Source organism: Pleurodeles waltl, chromosome 5 (assembly GCF_031143425.1).
Source record: "Pleurodeles waltl isolate 20211129_DDA chromosome 5, aPleWal1.hap1.20221129, whole genome shotgun sequence".
In the NCBI taxonomy this organism is placed as follows: domain Eukaryota; kingdom Metazoa; phylum Chordata; class Amphibia; order Caudata; family Salamandridae; genus Pleurodeles; species Pleurodeles waltl.
The window spans coordinates 1,801,260,462-1,801,286,028 of NC_090444.1; the positions used below are offsets into that span (position 1 = coordinate 1,801,260,462).

General features: G+C 44.8%; 1 protein-coding gene across 2 annotated transcripts in view; it reads right to left on the minus strand.

The window, feature by feature from the left end:
- The window catches only part of LOC138296808 (exportin-5-like), a 1,097,230-nt gene that overhangs the window by 846,127 nt on the left and 225,536 nt on the right, over nt 1-25,567 (minus strand). For both annotated transcript variants that reach the window (XM_069236256.1, XM_069236254.1), the window contains exons 7-9: nt 21,590-21,775; nt 7,258-7,334; nt 5,233-5,332 (exon numbers count right to left, since the gene is read on the minus strand). In XM_069236256.1, the coding sequence (XP_069092357.1) occupies nt 5,233-5,332; nt 7,258-7,334; nt 21,590-21,775 (363 nt within the window). The remainder of the gene's footprint in view (nt 1-5,232; nt 5,333-7,257; nt 7,335-21,589; nt 21,776-25,567) is intronic.

A 25,567-nucleotide genomic window follows, 5' to 3' on the forward strand; every position in this document is an offset into this window, starting at 1 on the left:
AGGCTTTGTTCCTGGCCACAGAGTGATAAAGGCACTCTCCCCATGTGGCCAGCAACATGTCTGGTGTGTGGCAGGCTGCTAGAACTAGTCAGCCTACACGGATAGTCGGTTAATGTTTCAGGGGGCACCTGTAAGGTGCCCTCTGGGGTCTATGTTACAATAAAATGTACACTGGCATCAGTGTGCATTTATTGTGCTGAGAAGTTTGATACCAAACTTCCCAGTTTTCAGTGTAGCCATTATGGTGCTGTGGAGTTCGTGCATGACAGACTCCCAGACCATATACTCTTATGGCTACCCTGCACTTACAATGTCCAAGGTTTTGCTTAGACACTGTAGGGGGCTAGTGCTCATGCACTTATGCCCTCACCTCTGGTATAGTGCACCCTGCCTTAGGGCTGTAAGGCCTGCTAGAGGGGTGACTTATCTATACTGCATAGGCAGTGTGAGGTTGGCATGGCACCCTGAGGGGAGTGCCATGTCGACTTAGTCGTTTTGTCCTCACTTGCACACACAAGCTGGCAAGCAGTGTGTCTGTGCCGAGTGAGGGGTCCCCAGGGTGGCATAAGATATGCTGCAGCCGTCAGAGACCTTCCCTGGCATCAGGGCCCTTGGTACCAGGGGTACCAGTTACAAGGGACTTACCTGGATGCCAGGGTGTGCCAATTGTGGAAACAAAAGTACAGGTTAGGGAAAGAACACTGGTGCTGGGGCCTGGTTAGCAGGCCTCAGCACACTTTCAAATCAAAACTTAGCATCAGCAAAGGCAAAAGGGGGTAACCATGCCAAGGAGGCATTTCCTTACACTGAGGACTTCAGGGAAGTAGTTTCTCTACTCCAAGGGAGACTGGTGGCAATTTTCGAGGTGCTGGCAGGCTACCAAGGCTTTGGCAGTTCTCCAGCTTGCAGGACAAGTCACTCTGTGGCGACTGGAGAGAGGTGGGAGCAGGCAGGGTTTCACTCCTAAAGGTCCGTGGCACTCGGGATAGAAGCTGAAGGGAGTCTCATCACTCCATTCCCATCAAGTGAAAGGACATGGCAGCGTTCTTGGAAGTCGAAGCAGACCTGAGCCTGGTCGGGCGGTATGAAAGGTTTCATAAAGACCAGTCCTTGGCTGTTTTCTGTAGTATCTGTCGAAAGGTGACGAAGTCAGGCGCTAAAGAAGGCTGTTGAAAATGTGTTGAAACTTCGATCCTGGAGTTTCGAGAGAGAGAGAGAGGAAAAAAAAAAAGAATATATCTATATCTGAGTCCTAGAGTCCCCGCCTGTCAGTTTTTTGGGGTGACTGAAAGTTCATAAGTATGTGCTTGTGAACCACGACATCCACTCAGTGCTCTTCTACATAAAGGAGTCATGCCTCTATCTAAATGCAAGGATTCTAAAAAACATACTCTACACAAGCTCGGACCATGATGCTTATTACTGTGCTACCAGCAACGCTGCTTCAACTTTGGCCTGAGACCGTCTGGTTAGTTATGTCTGGCACAACACTTAGGTACTGGAATAGTTCATGAGTAATCTGGAAATGTGTGAAATGGATGCAGGGAAGGGCCCAATATGACTTTTTTCCCCTGGGGGTGTGGGGGACTACAAACTCCGTAAGGCATTGGAGCTGGTTCACTTGCTTGATAAAGTAGTTAGATTTAAGTATTATGACCCGCCACTTTTAAAAATAACCAGTAGCCACTGGCTTTTAGACATATTTTTGTAAAATTCACATTCCTTTGTTGAAAGCGATGATCATCACACAGATTGAATATGGATCATTTGCAGTATTCTATCTCCTGTAGGATGGGCATGTCATAAAAACGTCACTGTATTTATATCAGAAGAGAAACATCCACTTGAAATGAGACGTTTCAGGGAATCAAGACAAAGTCAAGTGAAACTTGAAAAAAATTGAGATTAGTGAGAAACAGATCTTTAAAAAGTTTGATAAAACCTCATAAGAGTGTTCTGATGCCCTTGGACATGGACTATGACAAAACAGTCAGTAGCAAACATACTGGGATATCTAGGCTCCTAGCTTCTTAATACAGAAGCGTGCATTTTCATTCTTGTTTACAACGCTGCTTATCTAGCTGCATGTTCCTTCTTTTTTCTTCATGGTCACCTTGTTTCCCCAGGAAAGCAATGACCAGGTTTATGTTGCAGAGTTGCTTGGTGCAGTTTTGTTTCCATTTAACTGAATTCCAAACACAACAACAACAACAACAAAAAAAGAATTTAGCATCAGATAATACAAGATGAAGTAGCTGATTTTTGGGAAAATTAAAGTCTAATAGAATCCCAACCAGCAGGCAGAAATATTCCGACAGTTATAATTTCAATTAAGATTCTACTATGTAGAACTGTTCTTCCCTCGAAAGATAAACTTGCACAAAGCAATGTATATGCTGAACCAGGTGATTGTCAACTCAGGCAGTTTAATTGATAGAGCATTTTAAGACTAACTCCCATGTGGAAATCTTGAAACACTTTCTTTGAGTTGCTTTTCAGTAGCTGTAATCCAAGCAACAGTACGTGAAGTGCCTCAAAGATATGCAGCCAGCTTTTCCCTGCACTCTAACAAGTTCCCCAAGATAGGATTTGAAGGGGAAATGGAAGATCTTGAACTGGAAATGCATGTTAACAATGAACCAGAATAAGTGTACGTTATGCTTCATACCCAGTGCATTTGAAGGATTTGCATAAAGATCTGTTGTAGAAGCAATATTCAGATCAATAAGGGCCTGAAGTCATTCTTTGGCCCTTTTTCTACACTAAAATGTCAATAGCATGTTCCTCCACAAGTCTCTGTACTGTTTCAATGACTACATTATTTTGTAAGCAGCTGCTGTAAAGAGTAGTTGTTATATCTTGTGGATGTAATGTTCAGAGGTGGTACTTTAAACCGCTTAGTGTACGTATACATGTGAGGATATCTGTATAGAGAAAACTTACCTCGGAAGCAATGGAACACTGACATGGTTAAGAGCCCAAGGATACAAATCAAGGTCATTTACTGGAAGCAAGTTAATTTGAGTTTTACTGAGCAGGGGAATAGTGTTCCTTGCGGAGGTGAGGCTTCCAGCTTATTTCTTAATTGTAAGAGAGAGGTGGCAAATCTGATGTCAGCTGGGATGCTATTGCAAATCCATGGCATCTACCTGGAGAAGGCTTGCCTTAGGTTTTTAATCTTCTGGTCTCCTGTATGGTGATGTCTTGACTTTGGGTACAGCGTTGTCTGTCGGAGGTGGTTAGTGATGCATCACTTTTAGAGCATGATGCAGGACTAGAAGAAAGGCATGTAGTTCTATCTGCGCTAACATGATGTGTCCAAATTTCATTAGGCCCTTGATGAGAAATGTTGCAGTATTTAGGATGCCATTAAAGGGTGCTAGGTAGGCCACTGAACTTTGTGATGCCTCCATACAGGTGCGAGAGGATCAGGTGAGAGGGCCAATGGCGCTATTCCTTACAGCTGATGGCACCCAATTATCAAGTAGGTAATACGAACCATGGAGTAGAGCCACTACTTAAATGACACCTGGGTATAACCAACCGAGGTTGATGGCTATGGTCGACCTTTAGCTCTTAATGGCTTCCTCTAACAGAACTAAACCTTTACATTTCCCTGATGAAGCTGCGCTGCTGATGTTCCTTTGAGACATGTTCATGTTTTACGTCTCCAGAGGAGCTGCAGTCAGTTTAGAACTTGGATACTTCCTGTGAGTGATGTACTTAATAAGAGCTTTAAATATTCACATCCTATTTGGTGTAAAGTGGTACTTTGGAGGCAGGCGGTATATAAAAACAAAAACTGCTGAATTTATAACTCTTAGGACCAGAGGCACTATGAGTTGTGTAAAGTTTCAGATATAGTTTCTCTCTGCTGATGACGGCCGAAAGCCAGAAACACGTGTCCAGAGATACAGCACTTCCTGCACCTACTTAAGGTGCAAGACTTTTTGAAAAATGTCTCTTTTTAAATCAAATGACTGCATTTACCATGATGCATTGGGGCTATTTTATGCTGGAGTGTGAGGCAGTGTGCTCCCTTTTTTTGTGTGTTTAACTGACAGCTCCCATGAGCCTACGAGCTCTGGTGAGGCACCTGTTCGCCTACTGAGTGGTACAAAAACCTGTGAAGACGTTCAGCGGCATTTCAAGCAACCCCTTCAGATATAGTTTCTCTCTGCTGATGACGGCCGTAAGCCAGAAACACGTGTCCAGAGATACAGCACTTCCTGCACCTACTTAAGGTGAAAGACTTTTTGAAAAATGTCTCTTTTTAAATCAAATGACTGCATTTACCATGATGCATTGGGGCTATTTTATGCTGGAGTGTGAGGCAGTGTGCTCCCTTTTTTTGTCATAATTATGCTATTTCCATTGGAACAGCTATCTCCTAGGATAATGTATTGAAAGCAATGCAGCTTCTGAGGACATCTGGAATCGGAGCCTCTGTCTTAAGCTTAACAGAAGACTTCTGGGGAGTTGGTGTTGTGAAGACATTTTGCCACAGTGATTTTAATTTGGGATCAGAAATCGATGTCTCTTATCAGTTTGAAATGATGTAATGGTGTGAATTTCTTCACGACGAACAAGGAAAGCTGTCTCTCTGATGTCAAGGCCTTTGAAGATGGCTGGTAGTGGTGAGATTGGTGCTTACATTCATTTCAGTAAAACATCCTATTCCACATTTTTAAGGTGATTATTGGATGATCTTAAATGCCTCTACAGTCACTAAATCCTAACGATTTCTTTGACAAAGGTAGGTCCTGTAGGTCCATTTGGATTAGTGCATTACAGTCATCAATATTATTTGTGTCTTTTTTTTTTTTTTTTTTAACAACCGGCACAGCATCAATGGAATGAGAGTTGTCATTATGCTGCCTACTCGGTATTTCTACTACTGTCTTAGAAATAAAGTTTGCTATTTTTTCAGTATTCTCTCAGTGCCTCAAGAAACCCCATGAATAATAAAATACAATAAATCTAACCATGATCCTATTGCAGTCTTAGCTAGGTTGATCAGGTTGTACTCTGGTAAAACTGACCTAAATTTAAACCGTTTCACTCTGTTAAGTGTCCCACAGCTTGCACCGAGACGGAGTTATTGACGGTTTAAGAATATAAATATAGATGCCACGATGGAGACGTTATTGATCTCTGCCGAAGAATCACCTGAATGTCACATGAAAACACATTGTGAACTGGCAAATTTAAAACAACCATATGTAACCATACCAATATATTGCAGAGTATTGATCCCATGGAGCACAAGACCTGACATAGCTTCTTTAGAACATTTTTGTGCTTCTCAGTCAGCTCTTCTCCAGGAGGTATTCTGAAGAAAAAGATGACTATTATTACAGTGCAGACACAGAGACAAAAGAACCTATACTAAACAAGTAAGTATAGCAATAATTCTAATATTAGTTCTAAAAGATTCAGCTATATTTCCAAGAGGTAACAGATCAAAATAAATAAAACTCTTTTACATGGAATTGTCAGAGCCATAATAATACAACTTCTTTCAATACTTATTACATGTTGAGCTCTTCCAAGGAAAGTATGCCATTTTACAAGTTACTCAATCAGCGATACAAGACACTAACTCCATCACCAAGTCCGAATCACTCTAGAGTGGCTCCTCTTCAAAGCATGGAATTGCTTCAAAATGGCAAGCAGTGCCTGCCAGCAATTAAATGAAAGCTCGTAACTGGTACATTCTACACGTGTAGATCGTTTAACATACCATTCCGGCTCCCTATCATTACTATATTCCTTATGTGGTAAAACTCCCCAGGTCCCTACAAAGGGCACACCTATATGTTAGGTTGTTAGGAAGGGGGGGGGGTTGTTTAGTGGGTTTACTGTTGTGTTTACGTATGCATCTTTTTATCTGTTCAAGACAATACGGTATATTTTATACTATATGGCTGATTAGCTTGAGTCATGTTTTGTGGCATTATTACCATCTGTATTTAATCACTAGCAGCACATCATGTTGTCATTGAAAAATGTAAAACGCAATGAAGTTTGTGTTAAAAAAAAAAAAAAAAAAATGAAAGTTCTGTTCAAGCCGCTCTATAATGCATGCCATTCTGAAAATAACGCAACATGCACCCAGGTGCAACACCATTAATTACTTTTGATACCAAGGCAAACTCCAGCAGGTAAAACAATGGCTCATGAGACACACGAGGTGACGGGAGGAATGCCTATCATTTCTCTAACCACTGGTGATCGCCATTCCTGCTTGTATTCGGTCTAAGGAGGGGTCTAGCCTATCAGTTTGGGCTGGACTGCTCCCATGAGGAGCAGGGTCAAGAATGATTTTAAAATGGCTGGGTCCAAACTCCAGTGGCAATGTGGGCGGAAAAACAACTGGCTGGGATTCTACCCTGAGCGATTGCCAGCGGTTAGGCACATTGCAAGCAGTCCCTCCCATCACCTTGGGTCTTTCAACCAATACCTCACCCAACCAGGTCAAAGCCTAAATATCTGCTCATATTTGGCATACCATCTGCTTTCAACACTGCTTAATCCTGTTGCCTTATGAAACCAAAGGTAATCGCTCAGTGTTCCCTAAGCAAACAATTGTAATGTACACCAATGATCTTGTGAAGATTGTATATATTACATACAATAGCACCTCAGTGCAGCAGGAAATGTATAGCCAGTTAGACGTTTGTTCCCGGGACAGCCTCCCTTACTGGTGGATTGAGAAAGATCCCAAGTTCATGTTATTTCCCTGTTATGGTCTGTGGTAATTTACCATACTGCACACAGTGTGCTCCGTGACAATCACAATCGGGCACTGTGGACGGAAGAGAATTAATCACTGTAATACCACTTCCCCTTAACACAAACGGGCATTCACTAAAAGACATTTGCAGTAAACCTCCCCTTGTAATTTGCTTCAGGATTAACATTATGAAAAAATCTCCTACTACACACTGGATGGGTGGACAGCCACGAAGTATAGCAAACTGTAACCCTATGACCATGCATCAGTTGGCAATTAGTTTGCAAGCATTCAGCAACATTTTTTGTTTCAGATGACAGAAAAATGATCAATCAGTAAATATTCTTCAAAAATGTAAAAGAATGACATGTCTCTTTAGCCTATTCAGGGGGATTGTAATTCATCATCAACCTTTATTACTGCAGCTGCATAGGTTACAAGAAAACTTTAAAGCGGAGATCATCGATGGGTGGGACTAGAAGACCACTGCCTATTTTTAAAGATGTTTTAGGATTACTCACTTTGCAGCAGAGAGGATGTAATTCATGGCAGAATCTCCAAACAAAATCGGAAGCAGGCTGGCGTATTTAACCTTCTCCTGAAAATATAAAAGGGAAAACTATGGGTAAATGCAAAATGTAACTCTTCATAAACACATAACAAGTAATGTGAAAAAAACACTATTTTAAGGTGTGGGTTTTACATGTTTTTGCAACACATAAAACAAACACACTTTGGCCTCAGATAAATAGTTACAAGATAAAACTGAGAAAAGGGCAGGCCTTTGTCTATTCTGAAGTCAGAGTCCAGGTAACAGTGTCCGACGAGGTATGGACTGACCTTCAGGTGACAAATTTTATTCAGCAGCTCATTCATCTTGCGTGCAACAGCATCCTAAAATCAGGCATAATGGGGTAGGCCTAATCTAACCAGGCATCGACATAATGGTGACAAATGCTAACATATCACACTATCCACCCAGTTTAGCGGGCACGTCTGCATACAAAGCTCAAATATTAGCAAAGAGCTGCTTTGATTTCCTACTCACCGTGGTCTGTCAGTGCATTTATGGGCTTCAGACCCTTTTCAGTTTATGTTTCATATTTGTATCTTATGTATACCTTTCAATACAGGTTTTTCAACTCCCTATTAATTTGTTCAATGTTATTAGGATAACTGAATTTCTTCTCTATTTTATCGTTTCCATGCTAGTAGAACTTTTACTAGACTTTTTCCTGCATATTCACAATCTATATATTACTTTGCCACTCTGCTCAAAGTTATTCATTAAGCATTACATACTGCCTTTTCTTATCACAAGCATTTTCCAAACAATGTTTTATTCAGTTTCCATAGAACAGGATGGATACAACAAGCACAGTGGATAGATACATTCTTACCAATGACATCAAAAGGAAAAATCTAAACATTTTTTAATTTATTAACAGTGCACTAGGTCCCAAATAGATCTAAATATATATAGAACCAAAATATGTGTTTTATCTGGTAACATAGAATTTAGGAAACACTACGGTAATTACAACAGTCAGCCTCATTCAGAAGGTCCCCAGCAGCTATCAAACCCTCGAAAAGATCCTACAGAGCTGACAACATTTGTGGCAATTTCCATAGAACAAAAATCAAACCACAGTAGAGAGGAATGCGTAGTGCCTAGGGTATAGCTCCAAGAGATACTCAGTATGCATCTTATGAGAGGGTCCTATTTCACCACGAGTTCAGGAACTTATAATGGAGCAGCAATCTACAGTCGCATGTTGACTGAATTACTAGCTCGCTCTAAGAGTAGGTCTGGTCAGTTTCTCCCAAGTGAGAGCCTTTGGTCACCAGCACTCTTTACCTTGCTCACTTACATACATCTGCTATCTAGCCAGGCACAATAGGAATCAGAGTTGATGTCCAATCCATTGCAATCATGCATTCTTCTAATAAAAAAAGCCACCTCAGCAGATCTGCAAACCTAATGTTTCTTCCTTGGTCTTGCCAAGAGGCCTAATAGGCATACCCTAGGTTGAGATAATCCCATCCCCTCACTATGCGTCGATACACTGCTGTAGGAAAGTGGCCCCTCAGCGCGCACACACACACACACACACACACACACACCCCCCCCCCCCCTTAAGCCCCTAGTAATTGTTACCCCTGGTACCTAGGACATGGGGTACTAAAGGAAGCCCCCTGATGGCTGCAGCACAGATTGTGCCGCCCTCAGGGACCCCCTCACTAAGTACACCAAGTGCAGAGTTCGCAGGCTGCGTGTCTTGGTGCAGACACTAAATGAAAACAACATGGCACACAGCCTGTGTGTCATCTCCCCTGCACGCAATATTTTTAAGACACCCCTCAGACAGGCCTTCCAGCCCTAAAGGCAGGGTGCATTATATTACATGTGAGGACATACCGGCATTATTAGATCTGCACCTGCTTTGCTATTGTTGATTATCAGACATAGTAAGTGAACAGTGCAGCCATTTTAAGTACATGTGCTGGACACTGGTCATTATGAGTTTCCCAGCTAATTGATGGCTTTACTGACTGTAAGGAAATGCCTCCTTGGCATGGTTACCCCCTGACTTTTTGCCTTTGCTGATGCCAAGTTATGATTTGAAAGTGTGTTGAGGCCTGCTAACCAGGTCCCAGCACCAGTGTTCTTTCCCTAACCTGTACCTTTGTTTCCACAATTGGCACACCCTGGCATCCAGGTAAGTCCCTTGTAACTGGTACCCCTGGTACCAAGGACCCTCATGCCAGGGAAGGTCTCTAAGGGCTGCAGCATGTCTTATGCCACCCTGGGGACCCCTCACTCAGCACAGACACACTGCTTTCCAGCTTGTGTGTGCTGGTGGGGAGAAAATGACTACGTCGATATGGCACTCCCCTCAGGGTGCCATGCCAACCTCACACTGCCTATGAAGTATAGATACAGCCCTAAGGCAGGGTGCACTATACCATAGGTGAGGGCATAGGTGCATGAGCACTATGCCCCTACAGTGTCTAAGCAAAACCTTAGACATTGTAAGTGCAGGGTAGCCATAAGAGTATATGGTCTGGGAGTCTGTCATACACGAACTCCACAGCACCATAATGCTACACTGAAAACTGGGAAGTTTGATATCAAACTTCCCAGCACAATAAATGCACACTGATGCCAGTGTACATTTTATTGTGAAATACACCCCAGAAGGCATCTTAGAGATGCCCCCTGAAAACATACCCGACTTCCAGTGTGGGCTGACCAGTTGTGCCAGCCTGCCACACACCAGACATGTTGCTGACCACATGGGGAGAGTGCCTTTGTCACTCTGTGGCTAGTAACAAAGCCTGTACTGGGTGGAGGAGCTTCTCACCTCCCCCTGCAGGAACTGTAACACCTGGTGGTGAGCCTCAAAGGCTCACCCCCTTTGTTACAGCGCCACAGGGCACTCCAGCTAGTGGAGATGCCCGCCCCCTCCAGCCACGGCCCCACTTTTGGCGGCAAGGCCGGAGGAGATAATGAGAAAAACAAGGAGGAGTCACTGGCCAGTCAGGACAACCCCTGAGGTGTCCTGAGGTGAGACTGACTTTTAGAAATCCTCCATCTTGCAGATGGAGGATTCCCCCCAATAGGATTAGGGATGTGCCCTCCTCCCCTCAGGGAGGAGGCACAAAGAGGGTGTAGGCACCCTCAGGGCTACTAGCCATAGGCTACTAACCCCCCAGACCTAAACACCCCCCTAAATTGAGTATTTAGGGGCCCCCAGAACCTAGGAAAACAGATTCATGCAAACTGAAGACGAAGGAGGACTGCTGACCTGAAAGCCCTGCAGAGAAGACGGAGACACCAACTGCTTTGTCCCCAGCCCTACCGGCCTGTCTCCCCACTTCAAGAAAAACTGCAACAGCGACGCGTCCCCCAGGGTCCAGCGACCTCTGAAGCCTCAGAGGACTACGCTGCATCTAAAAGGACCAAGAACTCCAGAGGAGAGCGGCTCTGCTCCAAAGAAGATACAACTTTGCAACAAAGAAACAACTTTTAAAGGACTGCACATTTCCGTCCGGAAGCGTGAGACTTTCCACTCTGCACCCGAAGCCCCCGGCTCGACCTGCGGAGAATCACTACAGGGAGGACTCCCCGGCGACTGCGACCCTGTGAGTAGCCAGAGTTGACCCCCCTGAGCCCCCACAGCGACGCCTGCAGAGGAAATCCAGAGGCTCCCCCTGACCGTGACTGCCTGCTTCAAAGAACCCGACACCTGGTAAAGACACTGCACCTGCAGCCCCCAGGACCTGAAGGATCCGACCTCCAGTACAGAAGCGACCCCCAGGTGGTCCTCTCCCTTGCCCAGGTGGTAGCTACCCTGAGGAGCCCCCACCCTTGCCTGCCTGCTTCGTTGAAGAGACCCCTGGGTCTCCCATTGAAACCTATTGCAAACCAGACACCTGTTTGCACTCTGCACCCGGCCACCCCAGTGCCGCTGAGGGTGTACTTTTTGTGCCGACTTGTGTCCCCCCCCCCCCCCCCCCCCCCCAAGTGCCCTACAAAACCCCCCTGGTCTGCCCTCCGAAGTCGCAGGTACCTAACTGCTGGCAGACTGGAACCGGGGCACCCCCTTCTCCATTGAAGCCTATGCGTTTTGGGCACCACTTTGACCTCTGCACCTGACCGGCCCTGAGCTGCTGGTGTGGTAACTTTGAGGTTGCTCTGAACCCCCAACGGTGGGGTACCTTGGACCCAACTTTGAACCCTGTAGGTGGTTTACTTACCTGCAAAACTAACAAATACTTACCTCCCACAGGAACTGTTGAAATTTGCACTGTCTAGTTTTAAAATAGCTTATTGCCGTTTTTGTCAAAACTGTACATGCTATTTTGCTGATTCAAAGTTCCTATGATACCTAAGTGAAGTACCTTTTATTTGAAGTATTGATAGTTAATTTTAAGAACCACAGGTTCAAGATTTACAAAGAAAAGATATTTTTCTATATAAAAACCTATTGGCCTGGAATGGTCTTTGAGTGTGTGTTCCTCATTTATTGCCTGTGTGTATGTACAACAAATGCTTAACACTAACCTCTGATAAGCCTGCTGCTCAACCACACTACCACAAAATAGAGCATTAGAATTATCTCTTTTTGCCACTATCTTACCTCTAAGGGGAACCCTTGGACTCTGGGCATGCTATTTCTTACTTTGAAATAGTACATACAGAGCCAACTTCCTACACTGACAATAGGGATGTTTGATATCAAACATCTCGTATTATTAAACCGTCACTGAATCCAGTGATGGATTTATGAATACATGCACTCATAGGGACTTGGTGGTGCCCCCCCGAAAACCTACCAACTCCTAGTGTAGGCACCAACTTGTCAAAACTAGTACAGCGACTTTATACAGAGTTCTGGCCCCCTGAGGTGAGTGCCAATGCGTTTGAGGGCTCAGAACTAAGGCCTGCTCTGAGCATAGGTGTGACACCTCTCCCAGGCTGGATGGACATTCCAGGGCAGGGAGGTTCAAAGGAATTGCCACCTTTGAAATGTGACCCAGGCCTCTCCAAATGGTGGAGGCGGGTCAACTACCAGTTCCTGACCCCACTTTTGCCAGCAGGATTGGCAGGAAAAGAAAATAAGTTACATACCTGTAACAGCAGTTCTCCTGTACTGGCATCTTTCATAGATTCACATGCTTGAATCATTCCCCATCGAAGTGGGAGTCCAATGGTAATATATATATATATATATATATATATATATATATATATATATATATATATATATATATATATATATACACACACACACATATATACATATGGAAAATGTCACTTACCCAGTGTACATCTGTTCGTGGCATGAGATGCTGCAGATTCACATGCTGTGCATTATCCTGCCATCTAGTGTTGGGCTCGGAGTGTTACAAGTTGTTTTTCTTCGAAGAAGTCTTTTCGAGTCACAAGACGAGTGACTCCTCCCTTTCGGCTCCATTGCGCATGGGCGTCGACTCCATCTTAGATTGTTTTCCCCGCAGAGAGTGAGGTAGGAGTTGTGAGTATATTAGAGGTGCCCATGCAATGGAGTAGTTATGTATGTACTTAATGTGTATCAAAAGAATATTTATTTACATATTTACAATTTTCATTCAACTAAGAACGGCTACAGGCTACCGGGGAGGTGGGAAGGTGCATGTGAATCTGCAGCGTCTCATGCCATGAACAGATGTACACTGGGTAGTGACATTTTCCGTTCGGTGGCATGTGTAGCTGCAGATACACATGCTGTGCATAGACTAACATGCAGTAATCTCCCCAAAAAGCGTGGTTTAGCCTGTAGGAGTTGAAGTTGTCTGAAATAATGTTCTTAATACAGCCTGTCCTGCTGTGGCTTGTTGCATTGCTAACACATCTACACAGTAATGCTTAGTAAATGTATGAGGCGTAGACCAGGTGGCTGCCTTACAAATTTCTGTCAAAGGTATATTCCCAAGAAAAGCCATTGTGGCGCCTTTTTTCCTTGTGGAATGTGCTCTTGGTGTAATAGGTAAATCTCTTTTTGCTTTAATATAGCAAGTTTGAATACATTTAACTATCCATCTGGCGATGCCTTGTTTGGATATAGGATTACCTGCATGAGGTTTTTGGAACGCTACAAACAATTGTTTGTTTTACAAAATGGTTTTGTACTGTCAATGTAATACATTAGTGCTCTTTTTATGTCTAATGTATGTAATGCTCTTTCGGCTACTGAGTCTGGTTGCGGAAAGAAGACTGGGAGTTCCACAGTTTGGTTTAGGTGGAATGGTGATATGACTTTTGGTAAGAATTTCGGATTTGTACGGAGAACCACTTTATGTTTATGTATTTGTACAAAGGGTTCTTGTATAGTAAATGGTTGTATTTCACTTACTCTAAGAGATGTCATAGCTATTAGGAAGGCTACTTTCTAAGTCAGATATTGCATTTCACAAGAATGCATGGGTTCAAATGGTGGTCCCATGAGTCGTGTTAATACAATATTAAGGTTCCACGAAGGTACTGGTGGTGTCCTTGGGGGTATGATTCTTTTTAGTCCCTCCATAAATGCTTTAATGACTGGGATTCTAAAAAGCTATGTTGTATGAGTAATCTGCAGATAGGCAGATATTGCAGTGAGATGTATTTTAATGGAAGAGAATGCTAGATTAGACTTTTGTAAGTGTAATAAGTAGCTTACAATGTCCTTTGTGGAGGCATGTAGTGGTTGGATCTGGTTAGTGTGGCAGTAGCAAACAAATCTTTTCCATTTGTTTGCGTAACAATGCCTTGCTGTTGGTTTTCTTGCTTGTTTAATGACCTCCATACACTCTTGTGTAAGATTTAAATGTCCGAATTCTAATACTTCAGGAACCAGATCGCTAGATTGAGCGATGCTGGATTCGGGTGTCTGATTTGTCGTTTGTGTTGTTTTAACAGATCTGGTATGTTTGGTAATTTGATGTGGGATACTACCGATAAGTCCAACAGTGTTGTGTACCACGGTTTGCGAGCCCAGGTTGGTGCTATGAGTATTAGTTTGAGTGTTTTGACTTAGTTTGTTCACCAGATAAAAAATGAGTGGGAGAGGGGGAAAAGCGTAAGCAAATATCCTTGACCAACTCAACCATAGTGCATTGCCCTTGGATTGAGGGTGTGGGTACCTGGACGCGAAGTTTTGGCATTTTGTGTTTTCTTTTGCTGCGAATAGGTCTATGTTTGGTGTTCCCCAGCAGTGGAAGTGATCCTGTAGGATCTGGTGATTAATTTCCCATTCGTGAGTTTGCTGGTGGTCTCGACTGAGATTGTCGGCTAACTGTTTCTAAATGCCTGGTATGTATTGTGCTATCCGGCGAATGTGATTGTGAATTGCCCAATGCCAAATTCTTTGTGCTAAGAGAGACAGTTGTGACGAGTGTGTCCCCCCTTGTTTGTTGAGAATACATTGTTGTCATGTTGTTGGTTTTGACAAGGACGTCTTTGTGGGCTACCAGTGGTTGAAATGCTTTTAATGCTAGAAACACCGCTAGCAGTTCCAAATTATTTATGTGAAGTTGTTTTTGCTGATTGTCCCATTGGCCCTGTATGCTGTGCTTGTTGAGGCGTGCTACCCACCCTATCATGGAAGCATCTGTTGTGATAACAGGTTGAGGCACTGGGTCTTGGAATGGCTGCCCTTTGTTTTAATTTATAGGGTTCCACCATTGAAGCGAGAAGTGTGTTTAGCGGTCTATCAACTCTAGATCTTGAAGTTGACCCTGTGCTTGTGTCCATTGTTTTGCTAGGCACTGTTGCAAGGGCCTCATGTGTAACCTTGCATGTGGGACAATGGCTATGCATGAAGACATCATGCCTAGAAGTTTCATTACAAACCTTACTGGTTAGTGTTGGTTTGACTGTATGCTTGATGTTACATTTTGGAACGCTTGGACCCTTTGTGGACTTGGAGTGGCAATTGCTCTTTGTGTGTTGAGTGTTGCTCCCAAGTATTGTTGTATTTGGGATGGTTGCAGATTTGATTTCTGGTCATTTGTAGAGAACCCTAGTTTGTGTAGAGTTTCTATGACGTATTGCGTGTGAAGAAGACATTGTTGTTGAGTGTTGGTTTGTATTAGCCAGTCATCCAAATATGGGAATACGTGCATGTGCTGTCTCCTTATGCGAGCGGCTACTACTGCTAGGCATTTTGTGAATACTCTTGGGGCCGTTGTTATCCTGAACGGTAGCACTTTGAATTGATAGTGTACGCCTTTTATTACAAACCTTAAGTATTTTCTGTGAGAAGGATGGATGGGTATGTGGAAATACGCATCCTTGAGATCAAATGTTGACATGTAGTCCTCCTTTTTTAGTAAGGGAACCACATATTCAAGTGTTACCATGTGTAAGTGGTCTGATTTGATGAAGAGATTCAGTGTTCTGAGATCTAAGATAGGTCTTAAAAAGTTTTGTCCTTGGAATTAGGAAATATAGTGAGTAGACGCCTGTTCCTTTCTGATGATTGGGTACTAGCTCTATTGCTTGTTTTTGTAATAGTGCTTGGACTTCTATTTGTAATAGGTCTAAGTGTTGTTTGGACATATTGTGTGCTCTTGGTGGCACATCTGGCGGGAAATTTGTGAATTCTATGCAATAACCATGTTGGATAATTGATAGGACCCATGCGTCTGTGGTAATGTGTGTCCAGTTTTGATAATATGCGGTTAGCCTCCCCCCCACTGGTGATAAGTGTTGGGGTTGTGACAATGAAGTCACTGTTTGGTCTGGCTTGCTTTGGTTACCTGGAACTTTCCCCTTCCTCCTGAGAATTGTCCTCTATAGGAACCACGAAACCCTCCTGTTTGATATTGTGCCTGATAGGTGGGTCTGGTTTGAGAGGTGGAAGGCTCTGATGTTTGCTGTCAAAAACCTCCTCTGAATTGTGGGTTTCCTAAGGTGCCTCTGACTTGTGGGGAGTAGAGCGCGCCCATGGCTTAGGCTGTGGCTTTTTTTTTTTTTTACTTTTCAATTGCTGTGTCCACTTCTGGTGGGATACTGGAGGTGCTCAGAGTCTTTAAGGCACGGTGCCAAATTTTGTGGTTCTGCTGTATTAACCTGCATGCAGCCTATTGGATAAGAATGCTCTATTGTTTTCAATGTAGTTTTTTCTCTTTTTTCACATGTGTTGCTGGTACTTCTTTTTCTGGGCCCGGCTATGGGGCTTTAGAAAGTTTTTCTTGTAATTATAAAGGAGAGCGTTCATTTTTTTTTTTTTTTTAAACTACATAGAAATAAAGCATTTGAGCCTGTTTATCAACATAGTCTGCATTGCTGTTATACACATGTATACATGACTCTGGTATGAAAATTGTCTATAAAAAAAAAGCTATATGTTTCATATATATTTCATACTTCTACATGTGTGTTTTTGTATATGCTCCGGGATCCCCGCACGGGGGGCGGGAAAATTCAATGTTTATGACTATTGATGAGGATACCCTGGAAGAGAACATAATCACTGGGGTCCTGGTTACCGGGATCCCAGGGAAGACAGTCAAACACACTGACAAGCAGAAAATGGGGGTAACCATACCAAGAAAGAGGGCCACTCTGTAGCCCCAGCCCTCAGCACTCTTCCCTCCGACGCACAACCCTTTGCGTGCTTCTCCTGTGGCATGGGACATCTTCTCATGTGTGCTGCGTGGGCCTCTCTAGGACTCCTGGGCTCTTTGCCTGTGGGTCTTCTCTGTGGGCTTCCTCTTCTTCTTTGGGCTCTCTGCACTGCTGAGGGTCACCTGGGACTCACCTTGTGAGTTGAGTCCCCCTTGGACCTTGCTGGTCCCCGGCAGCTCCACTTTTTCTCCAACCATAACATTTGCCTTTGCCAAGGCTGGTTGGTGGTTTTTCCACATCACAGACTGACTGCAATCCTTCATCTGGCGTGGGACGTCGACTGCACCATCCAGGGTCTCTTCACTGGCTCTAGGGGATGCACTGTTCACCGTCTTAGTTTCCCCTGCCACCACCGGACACTGCAACTGGACTTGGTCCCCTTCTTTTCAAGGTCTTCCTCTTCCAAGATCCACCTTTGGTTTCTTGCAATCTTGCCTGGGTCTTGCAATATCCTTCTCTGAAGTCCTGTGGGTTGGTTTCGGTAGAACCAGTAACTTACCTCTGTCACTGGGGGATACTTCAGTTCTTACCTTTGGGGTTTCCTAGTACCTCCAGCTCCCCTCTACTGATTCTGCTTCCTTGGGAGGGGCCTGACCTTTGCATTCCACTTTTAGTATATGGTTTGGTCTCCCCCTATGTCTTCAGTATTGCTTTTCACTGTTTTCTATTACTTTTTATGCCTATTTCCTGATTGTTACTGTACATATATAGTGTGATTACTCACCTCCTATTGGAGAATTGCCTATCTAGTAATTTAGTATTTGTGTCACTAAAATAAAGCACCTTTATTTTTATAAGACTGTGCGGTTCTTTCATGTGTGATAGTACTGTGTGACTGTAGTGGTTTTGCATAAGCTTTGTATGTCTCCTAGATAAGTCTTGGCTGCTCATCCACAGCTACCTCTAGAGAGCCCTGGCTTCCTAGACACTGTCTACACCTCACTAATAGGGGATACCTGGACCTGCTACAAGGTGATAACACCATAGGTGCTCACCACACACCAGGCCAACTTCCTACATGGGCTTTGAGTGGAAGACTGTTCATTAAATGATGACTAAAAGCCTCTTGAAAATCCCGTGTGACGAAAAGTATCCCTGTGTGTACTGGCTTAGAGTGCCCCCACACCTTTGCCAATTTGATTATCTTTATTTAGCTTTTCAAGTGTGGTATACACTTGTGCGCCAAATAAATGCTCTTTATCAAAGGGCATGTTCAACACTACTTGCTGTACCTCTGGTTTAAAGCCTGAGCAACTGAGCTAGGCATGTCGCTAATGAGGACACTGGTGTTAATACTGCGTGCTGCTTTATCAGCAGCATCGAGCACACATCTGCTTGTCCCTCAGCTACAATTTGTGCACCCCCTTTACAATGTCCTTAAGGGAGATATTATAGAAGCTTCTCCATGGCATCCCAGTAAGCTTTATCGTATCAGTGTATGCAATCCGCCACTGAATGGCTGCTTGAGTTGCCACTCTCTTACCTGCTGCATCTAAATTTTTTTTGCTTTCTTTATCAGGAGGAGGTGTGTCTCCAGTTGATTGGCTATTAGCCCTCTTGTGAGCAGTAGAGGCAACAACAGTCTGGAGGGATCTGTGCTTTTATAAATAAAGGGTCAGTGGGTGCAGCCTTATATGTCTTATCCACTCTAGGAGTAATAACCCTTGATCTAACTGTCTCTTTAAAGATTTTGTCTGCATGCCTGGGGGCATTGGAAGAAATTGACACTCCTTGTGTGTTGTGCCAAGGGTGTCAAATAGAAAATCCTCTTCTATTGGATCAGTGTGCATGTGGACATTATAAAATGGTGCTTTCCTAGATTTAACCTGCTGATATGAGGTGGAATCCTCAGGTGGTGAAGATCTCGAAGGGTTGAGATCCGGATCATTCGGTGTAATAGGATCCAGACCATATGTATCCCATGGCTCTGTATCATCCAATGTATCTCCCAAACCATGAGCCCCACCAGGTGGCGAATGAGGTGGTGTGAACTCTAAAGGAGGGGGAGATGTTGGTGGAGGGGAATGATGTGGAGAAGTAGGTGGCGGTGGAGAGGGTTGAGGAGAAGAATGAGTGAGAAAAGGAGTCTTTTCTTTTGCAGTCATTTTTGGAGGAAGAGAGGAGTTAAGATCCTCTTGAAAAGTCAATTTCCACTTTAAGGGGGAGGAGGTGATGTTATAATCCGTCCTGTTCCATCTTGAATCTGAAGTCGCCGCTGACGAGTGTCCACAACTTCTAAAATTGGTTCCACCGGTGAAGGGGTGGTTGGAGACTGTCCAGAATCCAAAGAGGTCTTTAAGATTTTTGGTTCTAAAGTTTTTTGTGTATGAGATATTTCTGGTGCCGAAACTGTGGATGGCTGTTTTGTTTTTTTCCCTTCGGTGCCGAAGTGGATGGCACCGAAGCACCATGTATTTTTGGCTGTGTCACAGCCAAAGTAGAGGTGCCAGAGGTCGATGCTGAACATTTACATTTGGCTTTTTTTGGTGATGAGCCAGAAGGCGGGGCATTTCGAATGAGTTTCTCAGCTCCGACCATGGCTGTAAGGCAGTGGTGGACAGGTGACCTCTTTTGATGTAGTTTTGACCGAGGGTGAAGGGGTCTTTTTACTCACAGTTTGCGCCGTCTGCAATGGTTGACTCTCAGTGTCCGATTGTACATCGGTGTGGTGAGTCTTCAATGGAGAAGGCCTGTTCTTGTTCTAGCTCCTCCTGTGCATGCTTGTCTCCGAAGAGGTCCGGTGTGTCGTCTTGAGTGCAAGACACCATGTCAAACAGACAAGCTCTGATTTCTGAGTGTCTTTTCTCAACAAAAGGAACAGCACACTTCACAGGTCTGCTCGTTGTGGTCGGGGGAGACACACAAATTACACACCTGGTGGTGGTCAGTGTGTGGAAATTTGGAGCGGCATAAAGGGCAAAATCAAAATGGAGTTCATTCCATCAGGGCTGCATAGTTAGATGCCACATGGAGATGATAGGCCCAAAGAGAGCCTGAGAGAGCTGTCTCTGCCCCCAAGGGCTGAAAATTGATTCCTGGTGTAAGCTGGAACCGAAGATAGAGTATGGAAGAATACGCGATCAAAACATTACATATGGTGATAGAAAGAGGGAGAGAATACTGTTTTGGACTGTATCGAGCTGAGAACTCTGAGCGAGAGGAATACACGTCCAAACCGGACGGCAGAGACAAACAATCTAACTAAGGACTCTATGCCCATGCACAGTATTACCGAGAGGAGGAGTCACTCGATCCTGTGACTCGAAAAGCTTCTTTGAAGAAAAACAAAACAACAAGTTGTAACACTCCGAACAAAACACTAGATGTTGAGCTTATGCACAGCATGTGTGTCTACAGCAACTCATGCTATCGCATTGAACGTAACTTTCCTAATGATGGATACTTCCAACAGCAGATTCATCACCTTGTGAGCAGATACCAAAGCAATACCTCACAAAGTGTTGGGTCTCCTGAATAACTCCGATCAAATTCCTGACAGACCGTAAGGGCAAAATGCCCACCCCAATGCATCGGATTGTCAATGTATTAGTGCTTCTAGCATAATACATGCTGCAGCTCTTAGGGACCTTCTTTAGTACCCATGCCATAGGTACCAGGGGTACAATTTACTAGGGACTTACAGGCGTATAAAAGTCCAGCCAATTGTTCCACAATTTAGTAGGTTGCTTTAGGTGAAAGAACATGGGCACTTAAGCTGGAAATCAGCATCTAGCGGTTCAAATGGGGACAAAAAGTGGAGGGACATTTGCAAATAAGTCCATTATGTCACACTAAGGGACCCTAATACAAATAGCATGCACCCTGCCATTGCAGGCTGCATGACATGGTGCAAACAACGTGAGAAAACACAACATGGCACATTCATTGTTTGCCATACCCAAGTCACTGAATATGATATATTTAAGTCACCCCTACAGCAGGCCTTAGGAGTAATTGCTGGAAGATATGAAAATTTGAGCATGCATTGCCTTGACTTAACATGGACAGTCATTCTGCTGAAGTGACTTTACTGGTGCCAAAATTGTTTCATATTCCGTAGTGAAAGCTCCCTTTGCTGTAGCCCTGTCCCCACTACTTCCATTTCCTTCACCCCCAAACCTCAAATACCAGAGTCCTTCCTTATACTTCTGATCAAGCAGTCCCGTCAATTCCCCTATATCCCTTCCACACTAAACTCTTCTCTTCACACCATAACCCTCCTACCTACATTTCCTGTACCTTTCTGGACAGTTCTGCAGTTAAGTGGGCACTGAAAGTTTTCTATTTTTTGCTTACTATAATAATAGAATTTTACCAACAAGAAACGTATGATGGACATTTATGAAGGAAAAAAATACTAAAGCATAGTTGCACAGAGAAGAACTAATAAGTGAAAGTGAACGTATTCACCTGTACCCTCAGTAGCAAGTGGTTTGGAGAAATATCATTCCCTATGCAGCCTTAACACTTAAACCCATTTGCCACCTGAAACACTAATGCACTGCATTTTAGAACAGCACTCAAGAGAGGTAACTTCATCACTCGTGCAGCATTCTTATATGGGCTGTACTCAAGATAGGTACATTTGTCACTGTTGCAGACTTTTTATATAGTGAAACCGCATCAAAAGATATCCAAAGAAAAAGCCAAAAACAGGCCTTGCATTGCTCAAATATCTATTAAACATGTTTTCTTACCAGCCTTTTGACAGCAACAAGGAGACACTCAGCTGCTGGCAGCTGAAGGTCCGGCTCTTCCAGAAGGACCCATATTGTTTCCAGAAGCTTGAAGTCCTCTTGAGTGATGTGCCAAATGCCCATCCAGCTAATATATCCAGACAAGCAATAAATCGCTGTGGTTGCAACAGTGCAGCTAGGCTGAGTCTAGACCGATAGAAAAAAGAAAACATAAACCAGTTCCCCAAAGACGCAAGACTTCAATAAGCAGACATTGGAAGATATTTATGTTATCCTCTGTGGTTTGCCTTTTGTTCATGGATCCACGTTTGATAAATTTTGTACAGCAGTTCTAAACCTGTGGTCCAGGGATCCCTGGGGTCCGCAAAGCCTACTTAGTGGGGGTCCGTGACCGCTTAGAAAATGAAATAATATTAACAGATTATTAACATGTAAATAAAAATTAAAAATGTACAAATGAAATTCAAAAACAGTTGTTAAATGAGAAGGAATTTAAAATTGGAGACTAAAAATAAAATTAATAGCCTCTGATTAACTTGTGGGTGCAGTGCATATGCATCAAACAGACTTTAGGGTGGACAATGTAGGACGTTGGCTCTGTATGCACTATTTCAAAGTAAGGAATAGTATGCACAGAGTCCAAGGGTTCCCCTTAGAGGTAAGATAGTGGCAAAAAGAGATAATTCTAATGCTCTATTTTGTGGTAGTGTGGTCGAGCAGTAGGCTTATCAAAGGAGTAGTGTTAAGCATTTGTTGTACATACACACAGGCAATAAATGAGGAACACACACTCAGACAGTTCCAGGCCAATAGGTTTTTGTATAGAAAAATATATTTTCTTAGTTTATTTTAAGAACCACAGGTTCAAATTCTACATGTAATATCTCATTTGAAAGGTATTGCAGGTAAGTACTTTAGGAACTTTGAATAATCACAATAGCATATATACTTTTTACAAAAAACACATATAGCTATTTTAAAAGTGGACACATTGCAATTTTCACAGTTCCTGGGGGAGGTAAAGTAATGTTAGTTCTTGCAGGTAAGTAAACCACCTACGGGGTTCAAATTGGGGTCCAAGGTAGCCCACCGTTGGGGGTTCAGAGCAACCCCAAAGTTACCACACCAGCAGCTCAGGGCCGGTCAGGTGCAGAGGTCAAAGAGGTGCCCAAAACACATAGGCTTCAATGGAGAAGGGGGTGCCCCAGTTCCAGTCTGCCAGCAGGTAAGTACCCGGGTCTTCGGAGGGCAGACCAGGGGTGTTTTGTAGGGCACTGGGGGGGGGGGGGCCCTGGGGGGGGGGGGGGGGGGGGGAAGACGACACAAGTCAGCACAAAAAGTACACCCTCAGCAGCGCGGGGGCGGCCGGGGGCAGTGTGCAAACACGCGTCGGGTTTCCAATAGGTTTCAATGAGAGACCAAGGGGTCTCTTCAGCGTTGCAGGCAGGCAAGGGGGGGGGGGGCTCCTCGGGGTAGCCACCACCTGGGCAAGGGAGAGGGCCTCCTGGGGGTCACTCCTGCACTGGAGTTCCGAACCTTCAGGTCCTGGGGGCTGCGGGTGCAGGGTCTTTTCCAGGCGTCGGGAGTTCAGAGTCAGGCAGTCGCGGTCAGGGGGAGCCTCGGGATTCTCTCTGCAGGCGTCGCTGTGGGGGCTCAGGGGGGACAACTTTGGTTACTCACAGTCTTGGAGTCGCCGGAGGGTCCTCCCTGTAGCGTTGTTTCTCCACCAGTCGAGTCGGGGTCGCCGGGTGCAGTGTTGCAAGTCTCACGCTTCTTGCGGGGATTGCAGGGGTCTTTAAATCTGCTCCTCTGGATACAAAGTTGCAGGCTTTGTTGAACAGGGCCGCTGTTCTCAGGAGTTTCTTGGTCTTTTGGAAGCAGGGCAGCCCTCTGAGGATTCAGAGGTCGCTGGTCCTGGGGAAAGCGTCGCTGGAGCAGTTTTCTTCCGAAGGAGGGAGACAGGCCGGTAGGACTGGGGCCAAAGCAGTTGGTGTCTTCTTCTCTGCAGGGTTTTTCAGCTCAGCAGTCCTCTTCTCAGGTTCAGGGAAGCCCTTAAATACTAAATTTAAGGGCGTGTTTAGGTCTGGGGGCTTAGTAGCCAATGGCTACTAGCCCTGAGGGTGGGTACACCCTCTGTGCCTCCTCCCAAGGGGAGGGGGTCACATTCCTATCCCTATTGGGGGAATCCTCCATCTGCAAGATGGAGGATTTCTAAAAGTTAGAGTCACTTCAGCTCAGGACACCTTAGGGGCTGTCCTGATTGGCCAGTGACTCCTCCTTGTTATTCTCATTATTTCCTCCGGCCTTGCCGCCAAAAGTGGGGCCGTGGCCGGAGGGGGCGGGCATCTCCACTAGCTGGAGTGCCCTGTGGTGCTGGAACAAAGGGGGTGAGAGCCTTTGAGGCTCACCGCCAGGTGTTACAGCTCCTGTCTGGGGGAGGTGTTAGCATCTCCACACAGTGCAGGCTTTGTTACTGGCCTCAGAGTGACAAAGGCACTCTCCCATGGGGCCAGCAACATGTCTCGAGTGTGGCGGGCTGCTAAAACCAGTCAGCCTACACAGGTAGTTGGTTAAGGTTTCAGGGGGCACCTCTAAGGTGCCCTCTGGGGTGTATTTTACAATAAAATGTACACTGGCATCAGTGTGCATTTATTGTGCTGAGAAGTTTGATACCAAACTTCCCAGTTTTCAGTGTAGCCATTATGGTGCTGTGGAGTTCGTGTATGACAGACTCCCAGACCATATACTCTTATGGCTACCCTGCACTTACAATGTCTAAGGTTTGGCTTAGATACTGTAGGGGCACAGTGCTCATGCACTGGTGCCCTCACCTATGGTATAGTGCACCCTGCCTTAGGGCTGTAAGGACTGCTAGAGGGGTGACTTATCTATACTGCATAGGCAGTGTGAGGTTGGCATGGCACCCTGAGGGGAGTGCCATGTCGACTTACTTGTTTTGTCCTCACCAGCACACACAAGCTGGCAAGCAGTGTGTCTGTGCTGAGTGAGGGGTCCCCAGGGTGGCATAAGATATGCTGCAGCCCTTAGAGACCTTCCCTGGCATCAGGGCCCTTGGTACCAGGGGTACCAGTTACAAGGGACTTACCTGGATGCCAGGGTGTGCCAATTGTGGATACAAAAGTACAGGTTAGGGAAAGAACACTGGTGCTGGGGCCTGGTTAGCAGGCCTCAGCACACTTTCAATTCAAAACATAGCATCAGCAAAGGCAAAAAGTCAGGGGGTAACCATGCCAAGGAGGCATTTCCTTACAGACTATGAATGCCATCAACTGAATTTTGAATTTTCTCCAACCTTTTACGCCGCAGGCTCGGGTCGCCGCGGCGCGGCATTTGTTTAATAACGCGGCCTGTGTGCGGGCCGCGGGAGAAGCCGCGAGCCTGGTCAGGGGTCGCCGCATTTGCCGCGCCCCCTTCTTTCATTTCTGCCACAAAGGCAGACGCGGCAGGACTTGAAACCCCGAGTGGGTTTCAGGCCTGCCGCGCATAGCGCATTTAGTGCGCTTTACATGTCAGACTAATTCTATAAACATCTGCTCACCACTTACCAGTATCTACAGGCAAAAGCTGAATACTTGCACATGGTGGTGTTTTTATGCCTGCCTTTTCCCTTTCCCAGCATGCTGCCCACTTCCTCTCTTCCCAGCCTGCATTGTTTCTCTTTGTTTGGACGCATGTGCTTTATTCACTATTATACTCTTTTCCCCAATCCAAGATGGTGGTGTTTCTACTTCCTGTCTAGGGGTATATAAGGGGAATTCAGCTGCTTGTTCATTGCGTTGCAACACTCCTTGGTGGTAGTCACGCTCCGGCTGGTTTCTTCTTGTGAATCCAGTATCTCCTGACCTGTCTTCGTCTCCAGTCTTCCTGTACCCTCGGATCTTCAGCTCTAACGCCTTGGTGTCCTCCTTCTGTTTCAGGGAGTTCCTGTTGGAGGTTTTTTACCCTATTGGGGTTTTT